Source organism: Balaenoptera acutorostrata, chromosome 3 (assembly GCF_949987535.1).
Source record: "Balaenoptera acutorostrata chromosome 3, mBalAcu1.1, whole genome shotgun sequence".
NCBI classification, from domain to species: Eukaryota; Metazoa; Chordata; class Mammalia; order Artiodactyla; family Balaenopteridae; genus Balaenoptera; species Balaenoptera acutorostrata.
This window is the reverse complement of record NC_080066.1, coordinates 170,145,613-170,172,286: the sequence shown is the minus strand read 5'-3', so window position 1 is coordinate 170,172,286 and position 26,674 is coordinate 170,145,613. Positions and strand designations below refer to the sequence as shown.

General features: G+C 41.9%; 1 protein-coding gene across 4 annotated transcripts in view; it reads left to right on the top strand.

Annotated features, from left to right (window-relative positions):
- Positions 1–26,674, top strand: part of LOC130707592 (cyclin-Y-like protein 1) — a 63,493-nt gene that overhangs the window by 12,616 nt on the left and 24,203 nt on the right. For 2 of the 4 annotated variants that reach the window (XM_057542816.1, XM_057542813.1), the window contains exons 1-2: positions 16,579–16,810; positions 25,976–26,050. In XM_057542816.1, the coding sequence (XP_057398799.1) occupies positions 16,585–16,810; positions 25,976–26,050 (301 nt within the window). In that variant the 5' untranslated portion in view covers positions 16,579–16,584. Of the gene's footprint in view, positions 1–6,857; positions 7,234–16,578; positions 16,811–25,975; positions 26,051–26,674 lie in introns of those variants that run through there. The other 2 variants (XM_057542815.1, XM_057542814.1) reach the window with 2 other exon arrangements.

The window sequence follows — 26,674 nt, the reverse complement described above, 5'->3', positions numbered from 1 at the left end:
TGCTTGGCAGTTTGCTGCTCCACTTGTTCAACCCCACCTAGTAATAACCTATACTTCCCTTGTTCCTGTTTTCCCATCTGGAAAACAGACAAAAGGCAACCAAACAACGCAAAGGTCTCAACAAATAAGGGATATCCAAAACCAGAGATGGCCAGAACTTCTGTATCCCTCATGAAACCTAGCCCGGTGTTCAATACGTAGGTATCATTAATACATGCGTGTTGACTGAAACAGTTGAAACTCAATTCTTCCACTTCCCAGTTTAGTTTTAGTCCTCATACAAAACCTGATAATCAAATTCCTTAATGCGAGGAATCACAGTGAAAAATAATATCTGAACTGACTTCTGCCAGATGAGTGAGAACTAAGGTTAATTCAGTGTATCTGAAGCATAGAAAGTGAGGGCAAAAGTGGCACAAGATGGGGCTAGAGGAGCAGAGAGGATTCTAGACCACGCAGAGTCTTCAAGGCCAACACTGTGTTTTCTATTCTCCAAACAATGTTTGTGAGCGATGTTTATGAGCAATGTTCCAACTTGCTTTGAAGCTTTCTTGTGTGAAGAATGGATTGGAAGGAAACAAGATATATGGACACTAGTTAGGACCTAGTCGCAACAGACAGGCAAGTTCAGTATTAGGATGTTGAGGAAGAGCTGACAGATTCCAAAGAAATGCAGGAGATAAACTGAAGCGGGCTTAATGGGGTATGAGATGGAGGAAAGGAAGGTCGTAGGGAATTCAAGGGTTTACTGCACACATGAGCAAAGTCTCAAAATTAATCATTTGAACGTACAGAGGTAGATCTCCCAAATGACACCGGTTAGGAAGCAACGGTACGCCCTTTAGAATTCCTGGAGACAACACAAATCAACTGTTTCGATGGAAAATTCGGCGGGACCGGTGCGTTTTTTCACTCCAACTTAGTTCCAGTTCCTATTACTCACATTTTCTGTGCCAAAACAACACAGCTGGAGGAACTGAAGGGGATTCCGTTTTGTTAATTAAGGAGTGTCCCCAACACTGACAGTCCCATCTTAAAAAGCACTCCCTCTGCATTTTACCCGAGGAGCAATGGCCAGAGCCTCCCTTTGAAAACGATGGGCAGAAATCAGAACATCACACACTGTCCCTTTCAGCTACTGTGATCTGAGCCGCGAGACGACCAATACCCCCTGGCACAGCGCGGACGGGCCAGCGCGCGGGGGCAACAGGGACAGGAGACAGCACAAGAGACGAAGCCCAGGCCCAGGGGCCAAGGCCTATTACCTTTCCGGCATGTGCAAAACATTAAACAGAAGCAATATTGTAATAAATTCATTAAAGACTTAAGAAAAAAAAATCAGATGCTAAAGTGTATACTATAACCACTATACTATATTGCTTCTATAAAACAAGCACTAAGTCTCAGATACAGAAAAAAAACCCTTTTCGTGTCCTCACACCTAGGTCAAAATTACAAAGCGTTAATTCAGGAGACAGAAAGAGAAGGAATAAATCTGAATGATTCTGAGTCAGAACACAGTGCTATAACCTTAGGCAAATTCCACAATACCCATGCCTCAACATGGCAAATTCCACAATACCCATGCCTCAACCTCCCTATCTATAAAGGAGTTAACCACACCAGCGCTAACCATTACTTGCCTCCTGGTAGCTTGTGAGTGTTAATTATTATTTGTAATAAATACACAGATCATCAGTTGAAAGAAACAAGGAAAACTACAGCGTTATTATTATTGCCTTGTTGCTAGAGCTAAACACCAGAAATCAACATAAATAACTTATGTACACCAAGAATGTAGGGTTTGAAGATGTACTTTGAAAGGCAATCATATAATTAGTTGCTTTACCTCTAATTGCTTTTCCTTTCTTTTTTTTTTTTAATTTAAAAAAGCAATACAGGGACTTCCCTGGTGGTTCAGTGGTAAAGAATCCGTCCTGCAATGCAGGGGAAGCGGGTCCGATTCCCCGTCGGGGAACTAAGATCCCACATGCCGCGGGGCAACTAAGCCCTCGCGCCAAACTACTGAGCTCGCACACCTCAATGAGGTAGCCCACGTGCAGCAAACTACAGAGCCCACGCGCTCTGGAGCCTGCACGCCACAACTACAGAGCCCACGTGCCACAACTAGAGAGAGAAAACCCGCACGCCACAACTAGAGAGAAGCTCTCATGCTGCGATGAAGAGCCCGTGCGCCGCAACGACAAAAAAGATCCCACATGCCTTAACGAAGGTCCCGCGCGTGCCGCAACTAAGACCCAATACAGCCAATCAACCAATCAATCAATCAATCAATAAAGTGGGGCGGGGGGAGCAATACAGGAATTTCCCTGGCAGTCCAGTGGTTAAGACTCCAAGCTCCCAATGCAGGGGGCACGGGCTCGATCCCTGATTGGGGAACCAAGATCCCACATGTGGCACAGCGTAGCCAAAAAAAAAAAAAAAAAAAAGCAACACATACCATATGGCATTTATCCCAGAGAACGCATGTTCGCACAAAAAAAGGTACACAAATGTCCACAGCATCTCTATCAGTAATAGTCAAGAAATGGGAAAAAAACTCAGATGTTCTTCAATGGGCAAGTGATTAAACAAACTGAAGTATAGCCAAACCATGGAATACTACTCAGCAATTAAAAAGAAAGCGGCACTGGGACCTCTCCGGTGTTCCAGCGGTTAAGACTCTGCACTCTCAATGCAGGGGGCCCAGGTTCCATCCCTGGTCAGGGAACTAGATCCCACATGCTGCAACTAAAGACCCGCACAGCCAAATAAATAAATAAATAAATAATTTTTTTTTTTTTTTTAAAAAGGAGCACTATTGATTCATGCAATTTGGATGACTCTCCAGGGAATTACATTGAGTGAAAAAGGCCAATCCAAAAGGTTACATACTGGGAATTCCCTGGCGGTCCAGTGTTCAGCACTCAGCACTTTCACTACCTGGGCTGGGTTCAATCCTTGGTCGGGGAACTAAGATCGCATAACCGGCAGCGCAGCCAAAAAAAAATTTTTTTTACTTAAGAAAAAAAAAAAGGTTACACACTATATGATTTTATTCACATAACATTCTTTTTTTTTTAATTAATTAGTTAATTTATTTTATTTTTGGCTGCGTTGGGTCTTCGTTGCTGCGTGTGGGCTTTCTCTAGTTGCGGCGAGCGGGGGCTACTCTTTGTTGCAGTGCGCGGGCTTCTCGCTGCGGTGGCTTCTCTTGTTGCAGAGCACGGGCTCTAGGCACGCGGGCTTCAGTACTTGTGGCACGTGGGCTCAGTAGTTGCGGCTCCCGGGCTCCAGAGCGCAGGCTCAGTCGTTGTGGCGCATGGGCTTAGTTGCTCCGCGGCATGTGGGATCTTCCCGGACAAGGGATCGAACCCATGTCCCCTGCAATGGCAGGCAGATTCTTAACCGCTGCGCCACCAGGGAAGTCCCACATAACATTCTTGAAATGACAGGTTGCCAGGGACAGATAGGGCCGGGGGAGTGGGAGATGGGCCATCTTCCCCAGGGGGTATTTTCCCTTGATCATCTGCACAAAAACTTTATTGCAACTTTATCCACTGCACTATCAGATCATTATGATTTGGTGGGGAGTGGGGGAGCAGCAGTGGCTATAAAATGGCATCAGGAGAGATCCTGTGGGATGGAAATGTTCTGTATCTTGACTGTGTCAATGGCAATACCCAGGTTGTGACAGTATACTATGGTTCTGTAAGATGTTACCATTGGGGAAAACTGGGTAAAGGACACACAGGAGCTATCTCACTATTATTTCTTACAACTGCATGTAAACCTACAATAATCTGTAAACAAAAAGTTTAATCAGAAATGAAGGCAACACATGCCTCTTGTAACAAGTAAAACAATAGTCTGTGGTCAACCTCTTTCTCTACCCGTCCCATTCCCTCCCTCTTGAGATAACCATGCAAACTCACTGCTCATACAAACAGGCATGCATTTAATACTTTCTGTTTACTGTATCAAAATGGGATCATACATACTACATATTACCCTGCAGCCTGCCTTCTTCACCCATCATCCCTATATCATAGAGAGGTTAAAAAAAAAAAAATTATTTTAAGTGCCAAGCAGGATGGCAGGTATAGAAAATTTTCTGACTAGGGCAAATCTGACAAATGTTTACCGTGCTAATGTGCCATAGCTCAGCCAGGTGCATTCAGTGAGAGCACAATATGCAAGTAGCATTCTAAAGAGATCTGCAAAAAATGCAAGGTCTTCAGCAGCTCTTCGAGGATCCCATCCCCCTCTCTGCCTCCTCCATGGAACCATCCCATGGAGGTTTAACAGTTTAACTCCATTTGCCCCCTCCTGCTGTTTGTGCTTTTGTTGTATACTTCTGTTCTACATCTCCACAAGACATTATTATTGTCATTTATTTACAAAATAACATATAAATATAAAGGTGTATGTACCTGGGTATATGTACATGTATATATTAAACACACACACACACTTTAAGTGCTCTTTGTTCTTTCCTGCAGTTCTGTTCTTTTTTTTGGGGGGGGGGGGTGGCAAGTTTTTATACTGGTAAAGTTCTGTACTATTAGAAATATAAGATTTGAAAAGAAAAATGAGACTTGAGGATTATCTGTGGAGCTTATCCTCATTCTCCTGCTGACGCATTATGTGTTTATAATTTGAGAACTGCAGATAAATACAAACTGGTCTTCTCCATACTTGCTCACTAAGGAATTCCTCATTTCTAGGAAACGTCTATTTCAAGGAAAGGAAACAAACAAAAACACCTAGTGCACTAGATGATTAAAAGGTACACATTTTATAGCCTGAGTTCGAGAAAAAAATTACCCAAGAAACGGCCTTTTTCCCTAGGAGCCAGCTTCTACTAGGGGAGTCTAGGGTTCTCTAGGCAAAGAAAAAAAACTTGCCAGTTTAAACAGAATAACAGAAACGTTCAGCCAATCAAGTATACAGAGCTCATCACTTGCAGTGAGGAATCAAAGGCCTGTATCAACAGAAAAAATAAATGGCACAGGCAACGTCTGGAACAGAAAACAAACAGGAAATCCTTTAAAAAGCCAAAATTGCAAATCCAGATGAACAGGGTATGAAATTACACGCCGGGCAATGCACCTGTTAAAGGAAAAGAGGCGCACACCAAGTCTGAAGTCTTAAGAATTCGGTGTTAACACTACTTCTGCATGCTGCCCAGCAGAAAACTCGGGTCCTGGCTTAAGCCACAACGCACACTTCATTTAAGGAGGTGAACTGCTTGGTCTGACTCAGTTTCTTATTCTGTAAAATGAATGCAACACAGCTGTCGTGAGTCCCCAAAGAATTCTGCACAAACGCTTTGTAACTCCAAAGTGCTGTGCAAATCAGAGCAGCCCCTCTCTCCTTCACATTCGTTTGACTTAGAATTTCAGAAGTTTAGCTGAAAATATAGACGACTCGGAAGCAAGGGACTGAGAGTGGCCCACACAGGTGGACAGAAATGCAGAAACTGGAGCACCTCATACAAACCACAAGAGAACACGTTCACGTGCACACGTTATCAGTAACAGAAAACGCCACCGGTAGCAACCGTAAACCACTGAAAGGACCAGCAACGACATGTGTCCAAATCCAGCCGGCAGCACAGCCTCGTCGGCGGCAGTGCCTTAAACACAGCTCCCCGCACTCCGCGGCCTAACAAGATCCACTTTTTCAAAAAAGTTTAGCAACTTGCCAAGTACACTGGCATAGTTCACCTTTTTTAATTGCTAAGCAAACATGCAGGGGAGTTGAGACAATCAAGGGAATGTTCAGCCTTCCTCAAAAATAAGATCCAGGAAATTCACGTTTTGCTTGAACAGTTTCATGTCTAAAACTGATCACAAACCTCTGTTTGATGTTGTCTTCTCGCTGCTAGCCAATGAGCCCGGGAAAGACAACGAATTCTTTCCAACAGGGAGGGCTCTCTGCACTCTTCAGCTAAACCAGCGAGGCTTTACCACCGTCACGTTTAAAATAATGAGGAGGACGCCTCGATGGAATTTACCGGGCTGCGCTAATCACGAGGGGCCTCGGGCGCCCAGAGCGGGTCCCAGCGCCGGTGGCCGCGGGACCGGACGCCCTCCCCGGGACCCCCCCCCAGGACCCCCTCCCCGGGACGCGGCCGCGGGACAGGACGCCCCCCAGAACCCCTGCCCGGGACGCAGCTGCGGGACAGGACGCCCCCCAGAACCCCTGCCCGGGACGCGGCCGCGGGACACGAAGCTCCCCCCTCCCCAGGAACCCCTCCCCAGAGCGCGGGCCTCGCCGCCGTCACGCGGCACCCGCCGCGCTCACCGCGGGACGGGAGCACCCTCAGGCCGACTGGCCCCCGCCCGCCGCCCGGCCTCCCTCCGGCCCGCGCCGCCCGCCGCGCTCACCGCGTTTTTCTTCTGCACCATCTTGTCCATCTTCTTGGCAGTGCAGACCACCTCGTCCTCCACGGCCCCGGCAGGCCTGCCCCGCGCCGGGCCGCGGGGGACGGGAAACGAGCGGAGCTGGCGGGGCGGCGGGTAAACCCAGGCGTCGGCGAGGGCCCTCAGCAGGAGTGACCGAGGCGCTTCCTCACTCACGACGACTGCGACGGCGGGGGCGGGGGCGGCGGCGGCGGCGGCGGCGGCGCTCCTCCCCCGCAGGCAGCGCCAATCAAGCTCCCAGCTCGCGGCGGCGGCGGCGGCGGCGGCGCTCCTCCCCCGCAGGCAGCGCCAATCGAGCTCCCAGCTCGCCGCGGCGGCGGCGCTCCTCCCCCGCAGGCAGCGCCAATCGAGCTCCCAGCTCGCGGCGGCGAAGGCGGCGGCGGCGGCGGCGGCGCTCCTCCCCCGCAGGCAGTGCCAATCGAGCTCCCAGCTCTGTTCTTTTTTTTTTTTTTTTATACAAACAATTGAAACAACAGGAATTTATTCACTTATAAAACTGGAAAGTCTTAGGCATGACTTCATCCAGGGCTACAGTCAAGAATCTCAGTTCTCCCCCAAACCAGTTAATGTGGCTGAGTCATATGCTGGGCACAGAGTTCCTAAGATTCGGTTACGAGGTGCAACACTTTTAAGCACCGTGAGTGGGGTGGTGAACGCTCCCCTCAGTGACCAGCTGAACCTCGGAGGCATTTTGCAGAGAGTATGCTTTTTTGTAACTTCTCTTTTCTGCTTTGTCTTAGCTGTGGCCATTCCAGGCCCACCCGGCCCTCCAGGACAGCCAGGGCTTCCCGGATCCAGGAACCTGGTCAGTATTATCATCAGTGTGTCTTCATCCTTCTGCTTTGGATGGGTTTCCTTAGAACTTTGGCTGCAGTGTTTAGGGGCTGGCACACCTTCTCTGTTGGAGTTAGGCCTCCATGACAATAGAAATGGTATAATTTCACAAACAGGGTATTTATTATCTCTTTGGATGACTTATTAAGTAAAAAGATACAAACTACAAAATCATTTATGATTTAAGTTCCACCTTTCCAATCCTTAATTGACTAAACTAGCAAGAGCCAATCATATTACATCAAAAAACACAGGCACAAGACTAAACAACATCACAGGAGTCCCTGTGCTGGTTACATTTCCCCTGGGTAATGCAGCCTTCTCCATTCTACCAAAGGATGTCTCTTGTACCTTGTTACCCTGCAGATCACTGGAGCAGGATATGGCACACAGAGACTATTGTGATGCACAGAAAGAGGGACAAATACCTCATTAGGATGTCAGGAGTCCTAGGAATGCTCTTTGGTCTTTGATAGATTTTATTTGGAAATTTGGGCTGCCAGATGAAGAACTGTCCAACAGTAGATGGAATTTCGATATTTGGTACCTTTGGGGGATGCCTAAGTCATTTTAATCACAAAGTCATCTTCAAAGCTAGGTGAAAATTAAGTTTTTATAATCTTTCTCAGTTGAAAAGAAAAATAACAGCTTCCTTGGTTGATATTTCTTTGAGGCTTGATACTTCTCAATAGATTTTTCCAGCTTTTATGCCTGTGCCTGGATAGGCCAAGATGGCTGTCTGATCTTTGGCAATTTTCTAGACAGAGAAATTACAGACCCCCATTTTCTGCTGTGTATTTAATACTGGAACTACCCAGCCAGGCAAAAAAGATTCAAGACGTAGGTAGAGTAACTCACTTGCTTACATTTCTTTCTCCAAATGAAAAGAAATTTGAAACCCTGTAAGGATCAGCATGAACTAACAAAACACGTGTAACAATGTTGGTGCCATTGTGCAGCTCACACAAATGGAAGTGGCAAAACTTACCAATGATTTTGCCAATACCAACATCCAACAGAGCCAACTCTGTTAACAGTTTTTTTTTTTACAAGAGATAAATAGACTGACACCAAGCATTGTACATGGATGACCACAACAAAAGCAACAATGATTGCAGTTACCAAACATGAAACACACTCATACTATGTCATAATATTGACATTCAGTCCAGTAATCCTCCACTGTAACAGCTCCTTTACTTTGCAGTGAAAATTGATTTGTATATTCTTTGCCTCTGAGTCCTTGTGGGATTTTTTTTTTTAAATTAATTCAGACAGAAAGTCACAAAAATTATACTCATCCTCATCAGTTCACTCAGTCCCATGTAATTAATTTTTTTTTTCATCTTGATCTTTTGTTAGCACTTTTATGAGTTCATCAGTTTTTCATTAGAGTTCTGAAAATGCTTATTCATTCAGTTCAGCAGTACAGTCAGTTACCAGAAACCTGTACTTGTCAGAGTCTTTTCCATGAATTTCTTGAAGATGAAACCCTTTTATAGGAACATATTTGCAAAATCATCAGAGTACACCCAGAACTGTCTGTAAATGACAAAAGACTTAAAAATGACCACGGTTAAAGATTTGATGAAAGTTCATAATAATGCAGTTGACAAGAAAATTAGTTATTTCTGAGATATACATTTTAAAGTAATAACTAGGATTATTACTTATAACATTATACCAGAACATATAAGATTTTTAGAAATTTCATGTAATGTCTGAAACATTTATATTAACATATTTCCATACATATTTCCATACAAATATAAGATTTTTAGAAATTTCATGTAATGTCTGAAACATTTATATTGACATATTTCCATACATATTTCCATACAAATACAAATATAAGATTTTTAGAAATTTCATGCAACGTCTGAAACATTTATATTAACATATTTCCATACAAATAACCCAATGAAAGTTTAGTATTAGTTGTTTTGTTTGTTTTTTTATACTGCAGGTTCTTATTAGGCATCAATTTTATACACATCAGTGTATACATGTCAATCCCAATCGCCCAATTCAGCACACCACCATCCCCACCTCACTGCAGTTTTCCCCCCTTGGTGTCCATATTTCCATTCTCTACATCTGTGTCTCAACTTCTGCCCTGCAAACTGGCTCATCTGTACCATTTTTCTAGGTTCCACATACATGCATTAATATACGATATTTGTTTTTCTCTTTCTGACTGACTTCACTCTGTATGACAGTCTCTAGATCCATCCACGTCTCAACAAATGACTCAATTTCGTTCCTTTTTATGGCTGAGTAATATTCCATTGTATATATGTACCACAACTTCTTTATCCATTCGTCTGTTGATGGGCATTTAGGTTGCTTCCATGACCTGGCTATTGTAAATAGTGCTGCAATGAACATTCGGGTGCATGTGTCTTTTTGAATTATGGTTTTCTCTGGGTATATGCCCAGTAGTGGGATTGCTGGGTCATATGGTAATTCTATTTTTAGTTTTTTAAGGAACCTCCATATTGTTCTCCATAGTGGCTGTATCAGTTTACATTCCCACCAACAGTGCAAGAGGGTTCCCTTTTCTCCACACCCTCTCCAGCATTTGTTGTTTGTAGATTTTCTGATGATGCCCATTCTAACAGGAGTGAGGTGATACCTCATTGTAATTTTGATTTGCATTTCTCTAATAATTAGTGATGTTGAGCAGCTTTTCATGTGCTTTGTGGCCGTCTGTATGTCTTCTTTGGAGAAATGTCTATTTAGGTCTTCTGCCCATTTTTGGATTGGGGTGTTTGTTTCTTTGATATTGAGCTGAATGAACTGTTTATATATTTTGGAGATTAATCCTTTGTCCGTTGATTCATTTGCAAATATTTTCTCCCATTCTGAGGGTTGTCTTTTCGTCTTGTTTATGGTTCCCTTTGCTGTGCAAAAGCTTTGAAGTTTCATTAGGTCCCACTTGTTTATTTTTGTTTTTATTTCCATTACTCTAGGAGGTGGATCAAAAAAGATTTTGCTGTGATTTATGTCAAAGAGTGTTCTTCCTATGTTTTCCTCTAAGAGTTTTATAGTGTCCAGTCTTATATTTAGGTCTCTAATCCATTTTGAGTTTATTTTTGTGTATGGTGTTAGGGAGTATTATAATTTCATTCTTTTACAGGTAGCTGTCCAGTTTTCCCAGCACCACTTATTGAAGAGACTGTCTTTTCTCCATTGTATATCTTTGCCTCCTTTGTCATAGATTAGTTGACCATAGGTGCGTGGGTTAATCTCTGGGCTTTCTATCTTGTTCCATTGATCTATGTTTCTGTTTTGGTGCCAGTACCATATTGTCTTGATTACTGTAGCTTTGTAGTATAGTCTGAAGTCAGGGAGTTTGATTCCTCCAGCTCCATTTTTTTGCCTCCAGACTGCTTTGGCTATTCGGGGTCTTTTGTGTCTCCATACAAATTTTAAGATGATTTGTTCTAGCTCCGTAAAAAATGCCATTGGTAATTTGATAGGGATTGCATTGAATCTGTAGATTGCTTTGGGTAGTATACTCATTTTCACAATGTTGATTCTTCCAATCCAAGAACATGGTATATCTCTCCATCTGTTGGTATCATCTTTAATTTCTTTCATCAGTGTCTTATAGTTTTCTGCATACAGGTCTTTTGTCTCCCTAGGTAGGTTTATTCCTAGGTATTTTATTCTTTTGGTTGCAATGGTAAATGGGAGTGTTTCCATAATTTCTCTTTCAGATTTTTCATTATTAGTGTATAGGAATGCAAGAGATTTCTGTGCATTAATTTTGTATCCTGCAACTTTACCATATTCATTAATTAGCTCTAGCAGTTTTCTGGTGGCAGTTTTAGGATTCTCTATGTATAGTATCATGTCATCTGCAAACAGTGACAGTTTTACTTCTTCTTTTCCAATTTGTATTCCTTTTATTTCTTTTTCTTCTCTGATTGCCGTGGCTAGGACTTCCCGAACTATGTTGAATAATAGTGGTGAGAGTGGACATCCTTGTCTCGTTCCTGATCTTAGAAGAAATGCTTTCAGTTTTTCACCATTGAGAATGATGTTTGCTGTGGGTTTGTCATATATGGCCTTTATTATGTTGAGGTAGGTTCCCTCTATGCCCACTTTCTGGAGAGTTTTTATCAGAAATGGGTGTTGAATTTTGTCAAAAGCTTTTTCTGCATCTATTGAGATGATCATATGGTTTTTATTCTTCAATTTGTTAATATGGTGTATCACATTGATTGATTTGCGTATATTGAAGAATCCTTGCATCCCTGGGATAAATCCCACTTGATCGTGGTGTATGATCCTTTTAATGTGTTGTTGGATTCTGTTTGCTAGTATTTTGTTGAGGATTTTTGCATCTATATTCATCAGTGATATTGGTCTGTAATTTTCTTTTTTTGTAGTGTCTTTGTCTGGTTTTGGTATCAGGGTGATGGTGGCCTCATAGAATGAGTTTGGGAGTGTTCCTTCCTCTGCAATTTTTTGGAAGAGTTTGAGAAGGATGGGTGTTAGCTCTTCTCTAAATGTTTGATAGAATTCACCTGTGAAGCCATCTGGTCCTGGACTTTTGTTTGTTGGAAGATTTTTAATCACAGTTTCAATTTCATTACTTGTGATTGGTCTGTTCATATTTTCTGTTTCTTCCTGATTCAGTCTTGGAAGGTTATACCTTTCTAAGAATTTGTCCATTTCTTCCAGGTTGTCCATTTTATTGGCATAAAGTTGCTTGTAGTAGTCTCTTAGGATGCTTTGTATTTCTGCGGTGTCTGTTGTAACTTCTCCTTTTTCATTTCTGATTTTATTGATTTGAGTCCTCTCCCTCTTTTTCTTGATGAGTCTGGCTAATGGCTTATCAATTTTGTTTATCTTCTCAAATAACCAACTTTTAGTTTTATTGATCTTTGCTATTGTTTTCTTTGTTTCTATTTCATTTATTTCCGCTCTGATCTTTATGATTTCTTTCCTTCTGCTAACTTTGGGTTTTGTTTGTTCTTCTTTCTCTAGTTTCTTTAGGTGTAAGGTTAGATTGTTTACTTGAGATTTTTCTTGTTTCTTTAGGTAGGCTTGTATAGCTATAAACTTCCCTCTTAGAACCGCTTTTGCTGCATCCCATAGGTTTTGGGTCGTCGTGTTTTCATTGTCATTTGTCTCTAGGTATTTTTTGATTTCCTCTTTGATTTCTTCAGTGATCTCTTGGTTATTTAGTAACGTATTGTTTAGCCTCCATGTGTTTGTCTTTTTTACATTTTTTTCCCTGTAATTCATTTCTAATCTCATAGCGTTGTGGTCAGAAAAGATGCTTGATATGATTTCAATTTTCTTAAATTTACTGAGGCTTGATTTGTGACCCAAGATGTGATCTATCCTGGAGAATGTTCCGTGCGCACTTGAGAAGAACGTGTAATCTGCTGTTTTTGGATGGAATGTCCTATATATATCAATTAAATCTCTCTGGTCTATTGTGTCATTTAAAGCTTGTATTTCCTTATTAATTTTCTGTCTGGATGATCTGTCCATGGGTGTAAGTGAGGTGTTAAAGTCTCCCACTATTATTGTGTCACTGTCGATTTCCTCTTTTATAGCTATTAGCAGTTGCCTTATGTATTGAGGTGCTTGTATGTTGGGTGCACGTATATTTATAATTGCTAGATCTTTTTCTTGGATTGATCCCTTGATCATTATGTAGTGTCCTTCCTTGTCTCTTGTAACATTCTTTATTTTAAAGTCTATTTTATCTGATATGAGTATAGCTACTCCAGCTTTCTTTTGATTTCCATTTGCATGGAATATCTTTTTCCATCCCCTCACTTTCAGTCTGTATGTGTCCGTAGGTCTAAAGTGGGTCTCTTGTAGACAGCATATATATGGGTCTTGTTTTTGTATCCATTCAGCCAGTCTATGTCTTTTGGTTGGGGCATTTAATCCATTCACGTTTAAGGTAATTATCGATATGTATGTTCCTATGACCATTTTCTTAATTGTTTTGGGTTTGTTTTTGTAGGTCCGTTTCTTCTCTTGTGTTTCCCACTTAGAGAAGTTCCTTTAGCATTTGTTGTAGAGCTGGTTTGGAGGTGCTGAATTCTTTTAGCTTTTGCTTGTCTGTAAAGCTTTTGATTTCTCCATCAAATCTAAATGAGATCCTTGCCGGGTAGAGTAATCTTGGTTGTAGGTTCTTCCCTTTCATCACTTGAAGTATATCATGCCACTCCCTTCTGGCTTGCAGAGTTTCTGCTGAGAAATCAGCTGTTAACCTTATGGGAGTTCCCTTGTATGTTATTTGTCGTTTTTCCCTTGCTGCTTTCAATAATTTTTCTTCGTCTTTAATTTTTGCCACTTTGATTACTATGTGTCTCGGCGTGTTTCTCCTTGGGTTTATTCTGTATGGGACTCTCTGCGCTTCCTGGACGTGGGTGGCTATTTCCTTTCCCATGTTAGGGAAGTTTTCGACTATAATCTCTTCAAATATTTTCTCTGGTCCTTTCTCTCTCTCTTCTCCTTCTGGGACCCCTATAATGCGAATGTTGTTGCGTTTAATGTTGTCCCAGAGGTCTCTTAGGCTGTCTTCACTTCTTTTCATTCTTTTTTCTTTAGTCTGTTCCGCAGCAGTGAATTCCACCATTCTGTCTTCCAGGTCACTTATCCGTTCTTCTGCCTCAGTTATTCTGCTATTGATTCCTTCTAGTGTAGTTTTCAGTTATTGTATTGGTCATCTCTGTTTGTTTGTTCTTTAATTCTTCTAGGTCTTTGTTAATCATTTCTTGCATCTTCTCAATCTTTGCCTCCATTCTTATTCCGAGGTCCTGGATCATCTTCACTATCATTATTCTGAATTCTTTCTCTGGAAGGTTGCCTATCTCCATTTCATTTAGTTGTTTTTCTGGGGTTTTTTCTTGTTCCTTCATCTGGTACATAGCCCTCTGCCTTTTCATCTTGTCTATCTTTCTCTAACTGTGTTTCTTGGTCCACAGGCTGCAGGATTGTAGTTTTTCTTGCTTCTGCTGTCTGCCCTCTGGTGGTTGAGGCTATCTAAGAGGCTTGATGGGAGGCTCTGGTGGTGGGTAGAGCTCTCATTTACCAGTTTTATTTTACATAGGATGCCTCATTTACTAAAACCATAGATTCCAAGTTGCTCCATGAAAAATGTGATATTCTTAGCTGTCAACATTAGGGAATTTCCCCAATCACATTTTTAAATTGATTTAATGTGTTATTTTTGAAAACATAAGTTGGGATATCACAAAATGGACTTAGCCTGCAGAGGCTTACTTTCAACCAGAGAGCTCCATTTCCGTGTTCCGCTTAAGAGAACCCAAAATGATCTTCCTTCCCAAACCTCTTCCTTTTCCTGCACTATCTAAGAAAAAGTAACCACACTCTACATAGTTCCCTAAGCCAGAACCCTAGCAGCCATTTTTGCTTCTCTTTTCCCCTTCCTGCTCCATATCTAGTCACTGAGCACTTCTATTCTACCTCCCAAATGACCTCAGATCCTTTCCCTCCACTCCAATCTCTGCCACTGCCTTTAGTTTGAACCCTCACTCCTCTCTTAGATGAATATAAAGTCTCTTAATGGGTTTTGTTGCTTCCATCAGTCCTACTTATTCTCAAGCGTGACCTCACTACAAACCACCTGATAGTGACTCCTTAACTTCACAACATTCAATGGCTCTCAGGTTTCTGGGAAGAAAACCAAGCTCTTTACCCCAGCATCTACTTGGGGTTAATAGATCTAGGTTTGAATTTCAGGTTTAAGTACTTTGCAGCAGTGTGACCTCAGACTATTGGGCTTTCTAAGCCTTTGTTTTCTCACCGTGCCTGAGGTCACTGAGGGCAGGACTATTTTTCACACACGGGTGCCTGGCATGTAGGAGAGACTAATCAATGTTGCATGAAGGGAAAGTATTTTAAAATCCACATCAAAAAATTGTTCCTCCTTAAAAAAAGAAAATCCTGATACACTATGCCACTTCCAACCAAATTTGACTTCTACCTTTATTTTCTGATGATCACAATAAGGTGCCTTTGGGGATCCACACAATCAGGGATCAAATCCTGGCCACACCCCTGAGCAATCATGTGACCTTGGGAATGTTACTTAGCTTCTGTAAAATCTGTAAAATGAAGGTTTCTGAGGATTTTGTTCCCGAGGGTTAAATGAGTACCTCACTTGGAACGGGGGCGGGCGCATAGTGTTTGCCAAATGTTAACTATCGTTATCATCTTCATCAAATCAAGACCGTGGTACTTCACTTTGTGACTCTCAAGTTTGTATGAGAAAATCGTGCTTTATGCGTTGTTGTTGGCTAAAGTAGGGAAACCTGGAAACTCCTGCCGTGGAAGAGAGAAACAGGCGAGAAAAGCGAGTTGCTGAATCCCAGCGCCTCAGAGGTGGGAGGGAGGAGTTCGGTACCTAATTTACTGATGAGGAAGTGGAGGGGTGACGTGTCCTCGAGTCTCATTCAAGACACAGCCACAGCTCTTTATTGAGAGTAGGACCAGGGCCCCGGGGGTTGCTATGGTTAAACTGTAGGCGGAAACTAACACTCTTTGGAAGGCAAGACCGGAGGAGCATTCAGTTATAAAAAACGGTCAAAAATTGGGGTGAAACTAAGTTCGTTGAGCAATACATCAAATGAGTCAACTGTCGACCCGGTGAAACCGAGTTGCTAACTGAACTGGCATTTTAGGAATAGGGGCTTTCTACAGAGCCCACTGACTCAGGACGGCTTCGATTAACAAACTCCCACGGCGCTTCCCGCAGGACCGGAAAGCTTGGAGCGCGAGAGATGAATGGAAACCAGAGTCCGGGGGCGCCGCTCGGGGGGCGGGGCAGCCGCGGGCGGGGGCGGGGCATTGTGAGTCACATGCCTGCGCTCTGAGGGAACTCTGGTCGTGATTGGTCCGTCGTAACCAGGTGACCGAAGGACACATTCCGGTAGCCTAGCTACTTTCAGTCGGGCAGGCGGTGGCGGAAGGAGGAGGAGCTCCGGCTGCGCTCTCTCCCTGCAGTGGCTGCGCGTCTCAGCGCTTGTCTGGTTCCCACCCCTTTTAAATAAGCCGGTCTGGTCACCGCCCTCACAGACTAGTTGGCTCCGGGGAGGCGGCGGCGGCGGGGGTGCGGCTGCCCCTGCCGCCCCTGCCCGGGGCCCGGCGGCTAGGCGGACAGGAGAGCGGCGGGCGAAGTCGCGTCTGCATGTGCGGCACAGCCCCGGCATAGCCCGGGGCTGCCAGTGCCCGCCGCGCCATTGTTGGGGGAGGGGGCGGCTTCTGAGCTCGGCGGAGTCGGGGGACGAGCGGAGGCGGCGGCAGCGAGGAGTGAAGGCGCCCCATGGGGAACTCGCTGTCTTGTTGCCTGTGCCCCAATGCCAGCCCCAAGTTGGGCCGGCGCAGGGGGTCAGCGGAGCCGGACAGTGAGTCTGAGGTCTACAAGGCGGCGGCCGGGAACGCGGTGGCAGTAGCTCCGGCGGCGGCTACCGTGGAACCCGCCGAGTTGGATTTCGCAGGTGGCGAAGGCCACCACCTGCAGCACATCAGCGACCGGGAGATGCCCGAAGGTAAGAAGCGGCTGGCGCGCCTCGCCCCTCGCGGGGTAGGCGCCATCTGCTCTCGGGCTTACCTCTGGCCTCCGCCGCCCCCAGGGTCCGCCGGGAGGGAGACGCCGCCTAGGGCTCCTTCTTGCCCGGAGTTGGCTCTCCCAGGGCTGGGCACCGGGGACGAAGGCTGGCTCTGCTTGGCGTCCCCACCCCTTATTCTTTACCAGTCGCGTCCGGCCAGTCTCCTTCCCTCTTCCCTACCCGAATGCCCAATTCTTTCCCCCGTTCCCATTTCCCAGCCCGGCCTGAGACCCTCCAATCCGCAGCCCTTCCTGTTCGTGGTTCTATTTAACATCTCGTGGGACTTAGCAGAGACTTTCTGGTGTATTCTCTCTTTTCTTAATGAAAACTTAAATACTCTAACTTCGGCGTATCCATCCCGTCTCCCTATCCAGATGGTACCTAAGCGAAGGAACTAGGTAAGGGCCTGATGATAGACTTCTGTTCGTTAAGGTAGTTGATACTCGAGACAATTAAGACAAACATTAGAGGATTTGTCATTTAAATTCAAAATAGAGATGGACAGAGTCAGTGTGGTGTTCTTAACTAAAATTCTTTGGATTTTAATGTTTTCAGTCGCCCTGATAGAAGCTACTTTATCCCTTCTAACTATAATTTGAACACGATAGGAAAGAAAATGGTGGGAGAGGGGCTTAAAATAACTGGGAACGGTGTGAAACGTTACTGCCACGGCTGCAGAGAATAGTTGTTGGGTTTTTTTTCTTTACCAAAGGAGACCCCATGGAGTTCTGATTACTTTTAAATTCCCACCTTGACACAAGTATGTCTTCAGCTGCACAGCCTTAACCGACTTCTTTTGCACGTTGCCTGTTGTAAGGGAGGGGTGAGGTGGTTCCTGAGACTGCTGGACAGAAGTTCCAAAGGAGAAAAAACAAATTCAGATTGTCATTTGTGATATAAAGGTTTGGGAGTTAACATACCACATCCATCCTGCAGAAAAATGTCTCCATGGCTCCCTCCTCCGCGCCCCCCCCCCCCCCGCCCAGTAGAATACTATTCAACTTTAACAATGTTCAGGTAAAAGTTCTGAAGACTAAGTGGCTGGGGGTGGGTGTTGTCGAGGAGGAGAGGAGAGAGAGAAGAGAGGAAATGTTTGATTTTTGCCTCTAGAATTTTGGAAAGGGATGGCTCTAGGTTAAAAAAAAAAATTCTGGGTAGCATAGTGGCACTTTAATAAAGACTGTTCTTTGAAGTATAAAACATTGTATCATAAAGATGTTAAAGCCCCACTGGCCCATTTGTTTCATTGAAATGCCAGAGATTATTTCATTATTTCATAGACGAAATGTCTTACAGCTCTTCTATTTAAATTTTAGTTGGGTTTATTTAATTTCTTTAAAAGTTAGAATAATTAAGCCTGTGGATTCACCCTTATGATGGACGTGGCTTTGTAAGTGGAAAGTACTCCCTTTTCAGAATAGTTAGATATTGTGAAAGAATGAACACATTATGTGAATTAATTGTAGCTTTAAACACAAAGCATGTAAGTACTTGTGAAAACTGCTCTGCTTGTTGGTATAAGGTAAGCCTCTAAATGATTTTTAAAAACAGTTAGTAGTTGGCTAGTGTAGGATGAGAGATGAAAATTGGACCTTTATAGAATTCTTTTCAGATTTACAATGCATTTTCTTGTGTATTTCACTTGGCCCTTCCATCTACAAATAAGGCCCGTATATATTCTCCCTCTGTTGCCGATGAAGAAGCCAAGACTTGGAGATCTGAAATGACTGTGTAACACAGCTACTGAACAGAAGAGACAGACTTGGGAGGTGGTAGATATGCCAAATTCAGTTCTTGGGATGCTTAAGAAACTGTTTAGAGTGCACCTTATATTTTATAATTTATCCATAAGTTAGGCCTATCTCAGCATACTCCAGTTTTGATTATTGCCATTCCAGTTTATTGTACACAACTCAGAAGCAACATTTACCTCTCCATTCTCTGTCTGTACATACATTGCAATGGATATGAATAAAAGTAGAAGTCATGAAATAGCCTAAATTTATCAGTCAGGTAAACACGTTGATATAATTTAAAGAGTTTGTTCTGGTGAAATCCAATTGAAGCCGAGAATGCCCTGGACAGAGGGACATTAGGGGAAGCTGGTAAGCGGGCAGGTAAGGTACTAAGCATTTAGCATACGACTATGTATGATAAGGAAGGAGTGCTAAATCAGGACCTGGAAAAATAGAGTTCATGAGTACAGAATTTACTTTTTTATGTTTAACATGATTGTTAAAATTTCATTTCAATTTGTCTTTTTTGGGGGGGCATTCAATAAAGTGATAAGAGAAACCTCAATTTCAGCATTTGCCTATTAATTAAGTTTCCATAGAAACAAGGTCAGAACACCAAATATAAAGTACAGGCACATTGGAAGTTTGCTCTTAATGTCTTTATTTCAGACAATTTTGTATCAGTTTCCCTGGAAACTGAGAAATACCTACTCAGATATAAAACATTTTGGCTTTTCTACAGGGAAGAATTATTTGGTTACTTAGAGAAAATCGTACATAAATGATGCTCTGTCTTGTTCTTCAGAAACATTGGAGAAGAACATGATTTCTTCAAGCCATCTCAAAAAAGTAACTCCTAAGAACGTAGTATAGATTTCAGATAGACTCAAAAGAATTTTTTACTACTTTGTCTTTAACAGTATATCTAATATAACTGATGGTAGTGTCATAATAGAAAATAAGATGCTACGGTCCTGTTATCTGATTTTATGTTTATTCATCAACTTTTCATACAGCCTTTATGTTCTGACCTTAGGAGCTTTGCTAATTTTCTGGTGAAAGGTGCTCTCTCAAGTGACCCCTACCTCCCATCCCCCTGAAGAGTGGGTAGGGAAGGAATTGGCAATATGATGTGGAAAAACCTCTGAGCAACAGATCTTTCCTTTTTTTGGTGACAGTATTAATAAACGTCTGATGTAAAAGATTTAGAAAACACAGAAAAGCCTTTCACTCACACTCAGAATATCCAGAATTTTTATTAATATTTTGGTGTTGATTCTTCCTGAACCTTTTGTATGCATATAAACATAGCACTGTGTTTATTTTACAAAGATGGGATTGTTCTTTATGTGCCACTTTGTAACTTTTTGTTATAAACAAAAGTAACGACATGAAGCTCCTGGAACTGTGCTGACACCTAGAGAGTGCTCCAGGGTGATGTATTTCCATGCAACTGCGCATAGCTCTACAGCCTGCCTTTTACCAACTGTTTACTGTGCCATCGAATGGTTGGCGCATAATTCATTTACCAGCCTTTATGGTTGAGCATCTTTTATAATCCCATTCTAATGCTTTATTCAGGGGACACAGATAAAAACGGATGCATTGTATTGATACTTCCCTATAGCATTCTGATTGTACACTTTGTCTTACGACTTAATTAAATTCATAGGGTGAGTCATTTTGTAGTAAAGGTATTTTAACATTAAATGTTCTTTTCCCAAATTAAAGTTACCATTGATTTTTCACTGAACATTAGATTTCCTCTTTTAGGTTTTCGTGGTTCTTGGTAACCTGTCTTGTGTCTTTGATTCTGAGTCACTAAACTACTACTCTAAGAGATCTGAAATTAACTCTGGTCTTAGGTGACAGACACATCAAAAGACAGCATTAGAAGAAATCTTAGATGATGTGGGAAAATTGGGAGAAACTTAACTGGTTTTGGGTACACTGAAACATGATTATTAGGCACCATTCCAGAGGCAGGACAAACAGTGGTTAGACAAGACAAAACCCGTATCCTAACTCAGGTCCTTACTTTCTAGAGGTGCCTGGGGGCTGACGACACAAGAATAACATCAGGTAGTGAGAACACTAAGAAAGAAAATGAAGGTGTAATGGGCTGGGGAGGAGGACAGTTTTACAAGGGGTGGTTAAAGACAGCTTCTCTCCTTAAGCGACCCACGAGCAGTCCTAAGAGAGCCATGTGAGGCTGTGGGAGAAGAGGCTTCTGTGCAGTTCCTAAGAAGGGAATATGCTTGATGCGTGCCAAGGACAGAAAGATGGGTGGCTGCAGCTGAGTGAATGAATGCCAGGAGGAATATGGGGGATTAAGACCTTGTATGCCTAGTGGGCCTTGACAAAAAAATATGAATTTTAGTCTCATTGTAATGGGAAACCATTGAAGGATTATATGCAGGGGAATGATGTTAATTCTTAGAAAAAGGGAAGGGGGGTAGAGAGGGTGGAGGGAGATCAGACCAGCTACTGTGTGAGAATAGACTGTAAGGGTGGAAGGAAGCAGAGAGGGAGACCAGTTAGGAGGCTGGTGCGGTAGCTCAGGTGAGAGCCAGCAGTGGCTTGAACAAAAAAGCGATATTAATAAGGGTCTAAAATAGGCTGTAGTATATAGATTGCTCTTGCATTTCATTTGATTCTCACCGTGTTCTGAGTTAGGTAGTGTAGGAATTCTTCTCTTAGGTATAAATTGAGTTGTCCAAGGTTTTAAAAATGAGTATTGATAGAGAGTAGGACTGTAAGTTCCAAATGCATGGCATATAGGAAGAGGATTTATTGTTGACATTATGTGAGCTTCTTTGGAATACTACCTTTTTTCTCACCCTTTTTTGTTGTTGTTGTTTTAGTGTATTAAAGTAATAAAACTTAAGAGTTAAAACAGTAACACTGCATAATGTGAAATGAAATGAAGGTAACTTGCAACCCAGAAAGGTTCTTAAAAGTCCAAGAAACTGAGTAAAGTACTCTTTAGAAATATATAAAGCCAGGTGTACTTACCTATGTGTCACCTCTCAGTCATGATCACTGTAACACTGATTGAGGATTAAAATAAGGCAAAACTGAGAACCAGGGTAGAGGCAGGTACAGAAGCAGTTGGAAACCAGAGCTGGGAAGTTGGGAAGCCAGGATTGTCAGAAGCTAGGGAAGCAGGGTCAAGGCGTGGGTGAGCCGGAGCCTGGCAGGTGCAGGAGCCTGCTGTGTCCCCCCTGGTGAGGCAGCCCAGCTCAGGGCTGGCTGGCAGGAACTCCCTGACTGCGGTGGCAAGTGTGGACTCAAAGAGATGAAGTCATCAGTTTACATGGTAATTGTGAAGATTGTAATGTTTGTATTATGAGCCATAAAACTACTACACTGTCCAGTGTAGGGATGCTCGGGCAGGTCAGTAAGTGCAGTGGTTACCGTTAAGTAAACTGGTGCTCAGCAGCTGCCCAGAAACTGCTGACGTCGCCTGTTTCTTTGGAAGATATTGGAACCAATATGGTGATATTAATCGCTTTCTGAAATATGCTGCTTCTGTCAGATGCTTTCTTGGTCACTTCCCTCTCCCTCTAATATTTTAACAAGGAAAAATCATTTATCGACAGTTTGATAGCATAGTTTTTAACACTTTTAGCCTTCAGTAACGCATTTCATTTGTTCTAAGTTGCCTATGTTTTCACACTTTTAACAACTGCAATTGAGATGGATCTTAACAACTGGTAGAATCTTAGATTGGAGGAAAAACAGTATTCAGTGTCGGTGGTGTTTTACAGGTTTCCTCTGAGGAATGTTTACATTGAGACCGAGTTTAATTTTTTTTTAATCATACTTTTTCTACATCGACCTATCATGCTGTCAAATAAGTTGCAATTTAAATTGATAATACAAAAATGATGGGTCTTAACATACAGTTTTAATCATAACCCCTAATCATGAGCTCAAGAATAGTTCTCCTGGGTAAAACATTCTTAGAGGTTTCTAAAGAAATAACTTGCGGAAGAATCCATGTAATTTCCTGAATGCACAGTAATTTCCTGAAGTCTCTAAATTACTGTGTGTGCATGTGGTGGGGAGAGGGATGAGAGGGATGGTGGGTGGTAAAGCTTTGCTTAATAGTTGGCAGTCTTACCTTTGTGATAGTGAAGAGTGTGGTAGGTTTTATCATAGTCTCCTTAGGCTCTTGGGAAGATAGTTAATGGGAAGTGCAGAAATATTGTGTGTATGTATGAGTTTACTGTCTAATGGCTCACATGTCCATTCTATAAAATAGTGATGTGGTATTTTTCATTAGCAAAAAGTGCAAGTTATATAGAAAATTGTTAGTTATATAGGCTATAAACAAAAGATTAATATTTTCTGAAAACCTCATGCAAACTGACAGCAGTAGGGCCCTGGTGTTTACAGTACATTGAAATGATAGGCCAACTCACCAAAGTGGAAATAACACTGATAACTGTGGGAAAATGGTCAAACTGTGTAATCAAAAGAAATACAAATTAGATCTACAGTGAGGTTCCTCATTCATATCAGTAGGAATTTTTTTTTTTTTTCAAGTATCCAAAGCAAGGGTAGGAACTCAAAATGTCATGATTGGTAGCATTATACCCTAATGTGCCCCCCACCTTCTTTAGGAAGCAATTTAGCATTGTACATGGAGCCGTGAAAGTGATCTAACCTTTTGGCTTAGTCATTCCACTTCCGAAGATCTTTGCTAAGGAGATAAAACCATTATTTTAAAAAACTATGTACATGAAGATTTTCCTCATAATATTTTAAGAATAGAACTTTGTAAGCACCAATCCCCAGCAATAGGGGATTGGCTAAGTCCAGTATAGGAATAACACTTGATGGGCCAGTGTGTATTCATTAAACAATAAATATGCAACAGTGGGGTGGAGAGCGCTTGTTAGTAACAAGAAGACATAGATTGTACACTAATTAGAGCTTTTTTTAACGTATAAGAAAAGCAACTAAAAGTAACGGTTGTGAATCATTGTGTGTTAATGATTGTGAATGGTTGTGTTTAATTTTTAAACAGAGCATCGTTTTGTCTCATGCAGATTTTTGTTCATGATATTTGTTAAAGGAATGAGCAAGTGACTTTTACCTTTCCCCACCTTTAGTGTGATCATCAGTACTGCTGATTAACCAGGTCTCCTTCAGTTGCAAGTTAAAAGAAAATCACAGAGTTAAGCACTACTTGACCCAGGAGTTAAACGATCTCCTCAGTTCTGCTCTCCTCTGTTGATGTCTCCTGAAAAGCCTTTCCCCTCATGATAGCAAGGGGAGTGTCCAGCAGCTCAAGACTAGCTAAGGATCCTAGAGTACAGTTCTGCCTTTCTCTTTTCTTGGGAAGTCCCAGGACAGCTGTGATTGATTGGCCGGTCCTGGGTCCTGTGCCTACCTTTGAACCCCCTAGGATAGAGTAGGGAGAGTGCCAGCTTTTTTTCTGGTCACTTGGGCTAAGTTTACTTTTTTTTTTTTGCATGTTGTCATTTCTTTTATCCCAGCCTTTTTTTTTTTTTTTTTTTTTTATCCCAGCCTTCTTGATTTTTGTATTTAGATCTGTAGTAGCACATCTTGGTTTGGCGGGTGTGTGTGTGTGTGTGTGTGTGTGTGTGTGTGTGTGTGTGTGTGTGTGTGTGTGTGTGTGTTAAAGCTTGCTTCTCTTTGATTCTGGCACTTAATTTTCCTGGACTTCCGTTGAAAATTGTTAAGTTTTACCATGCCATAGACACTGATAAATAATACAGCTACTTTGCAAACATTTCTGCTTATTTTTTAGATTCAAATGTAGTCTATTTACTTTCTTTTTGGTATAGGTAAGTAGTCATGAATTCTTTCGGAAGCTATAGGTTAGAGGCAGCTGTGAAAGTCTCTGCCTGCCATTTTGTGTACAGCTGAAATAATTTATTTTCCCATTGTCTTAATTTTTCAAATATGTAGGAGAAAAAAACTTTAAAATAATTATATGGGTCTTTTACATAAAAATGTTGAATAGAATATTTTCTCCAAAAGCAGCTTGATAAACTTCAAATTCAGTGAAGGAATTTTCATGAAGAACAAAGCAGTTGGTTTAGCTATGTAAATTACTAGTGCTGGCAATGACATTAAAATGGATGGCTCAGATTCCTGTTAAAACGGGAAGTCCAAAATTACTGTTCGTGCAAAATTCTTTCTGGGTGGGAAAAAGGGATTCTAGGTAGATACATTTGTGAAATGCTGGGTTAGACAGAATTCACTGCTAGACTAATTAGTTTTTAATATATCAATGTGTGTATTCTTTGGATTCTCTAAGAGGCAGGGATATATTTGTATTTCACTTTGACCATCAAACCCATCTTTCAAAAACAGATCAGTTATTATGTGGTTTGGGAAATAATTGCCTTAACCATTACTCTTTATCTGAATCTTGGTCCAGTTTCTTAAACGCTTGGTTAAATGGTTTGAGATGGACTTTGCTGAGGAAGTGTCATAGGGCTTTTATGTTTGGTTGTTTGTTTTAAACAACAACCTTACTATCCTGTGTGGTAGCTTGTGCTTGTTTTGTATTTCTGCCTAAATAGAAGACGCTATCCCACCTTGGTGCAAGGTGGGCTACAGGCAGACCCACCTTTTCGTGTAGGTATGGCCAAAATTTTTTTCTAGTAGCCCTATGATCTGCTCCAGAAAGTACTCTTAGTGAAGCCCCAAATTAATCATGCAGCGTGGAATGAAGAAGTGAGTTTAGCTTTGGGAATAGAGGGCAAAGTTAAAAATCACTATCGTGGAAGTGTTCCTATAGATTAGAACATTGAACTTTTATGTAGTCCTCTTAAATCTGCCATGATGAATAGCCCCCAGATAAACCACAGCCAGTTAAATGAGTTCATTTGTTGAATGGAGTTAGAATTAGCCATTTGATTGTCTGAAGAACATTTGCCAAAAGCAACTCACTTCGTTTTGGCATATTTGATATATTGAGCTGGTATCTGACAGTAGTTGGCCACAGCATAACTTGCTTCTTGAGACTGTTCCTGGAATGTGCTAGTAATATCAGCTTTAAAAGAGGGTGACTGAATTTTTAATTGATCAATAGGAGGGGAGTCATATATGATTCATCTAAAAATGGCATAGATTATTTAGGTGCAAGTTAAAGAAGTCTAAGACATAGCCATGGTTTTATTCCACATGTATGGAGAGTTTCTACAATTTTGCTGTTTCCCAATAGAATTTTTATATTGTGCCTTTACTAAAATTGCCTTTTTGTCATTACTAAAAGCTCTTCTCAAGACTATTAAAAGTGGTTTCAATCGATGTGTAGCTGTCTTTAAAATCATGTATTTTTCTACTCAACTAAATCACCACACCTTTTTCTCTTCTTCCTCTACAGACTTAGCTTTGGAACCAAACCCTTCTGACCACCCAAGAGCCAGCACAATCTTTCTGAGCAAATCTCAAACAGCTGGTAAGACAATGCTTTTTTTTCCCTGAGAAAAAGAGTGAAAACTGTTTTTGTTTTGTGTATTATAGGAGGTATTTAGAAAAACTCTTACAGTGGTTTAAATGTTTCACTTTTTTATGTATTCACTTGTCTTATTTTAATATGTTGATGATACAGTTTCCTTTAGTTGTCAGTGTTTTAGGGAGGAGAACACTTAGACTATCTGTTTATACACTTTGCCACCTCTTTATCAACATAGTCAACTGGCCACATGATTTAGATGTGGTCTATTTCTCCATGCTAGTTTGTCCTTTTCCCCTTGCTCCGAAGAGCACATATGTTAAAGACAAATGATAGGGTTTAGGTCACAGTTAGGTTTTCATTTGATCAAATCAGAAACATCAGTTGTTATATATGGGAATTGAGCCTTGTGATTTTGGCCCTGTTTTACACAGTGTTCAACCAGACGAGCCTATCTCACATCCAGATTTATGCTACTCAGAACTTTTAAGCTATTCAAAACTTTCTCATCCTAATGTAGTGCTGTGCCAGGGTAATAAGAGCAACATGCCATATGGGGTTTTCCAGAAGATTATCCTCAGCATGTGAAACTCATATAAATTTCCTGTGTCCTCCTTGTTTTAAGAT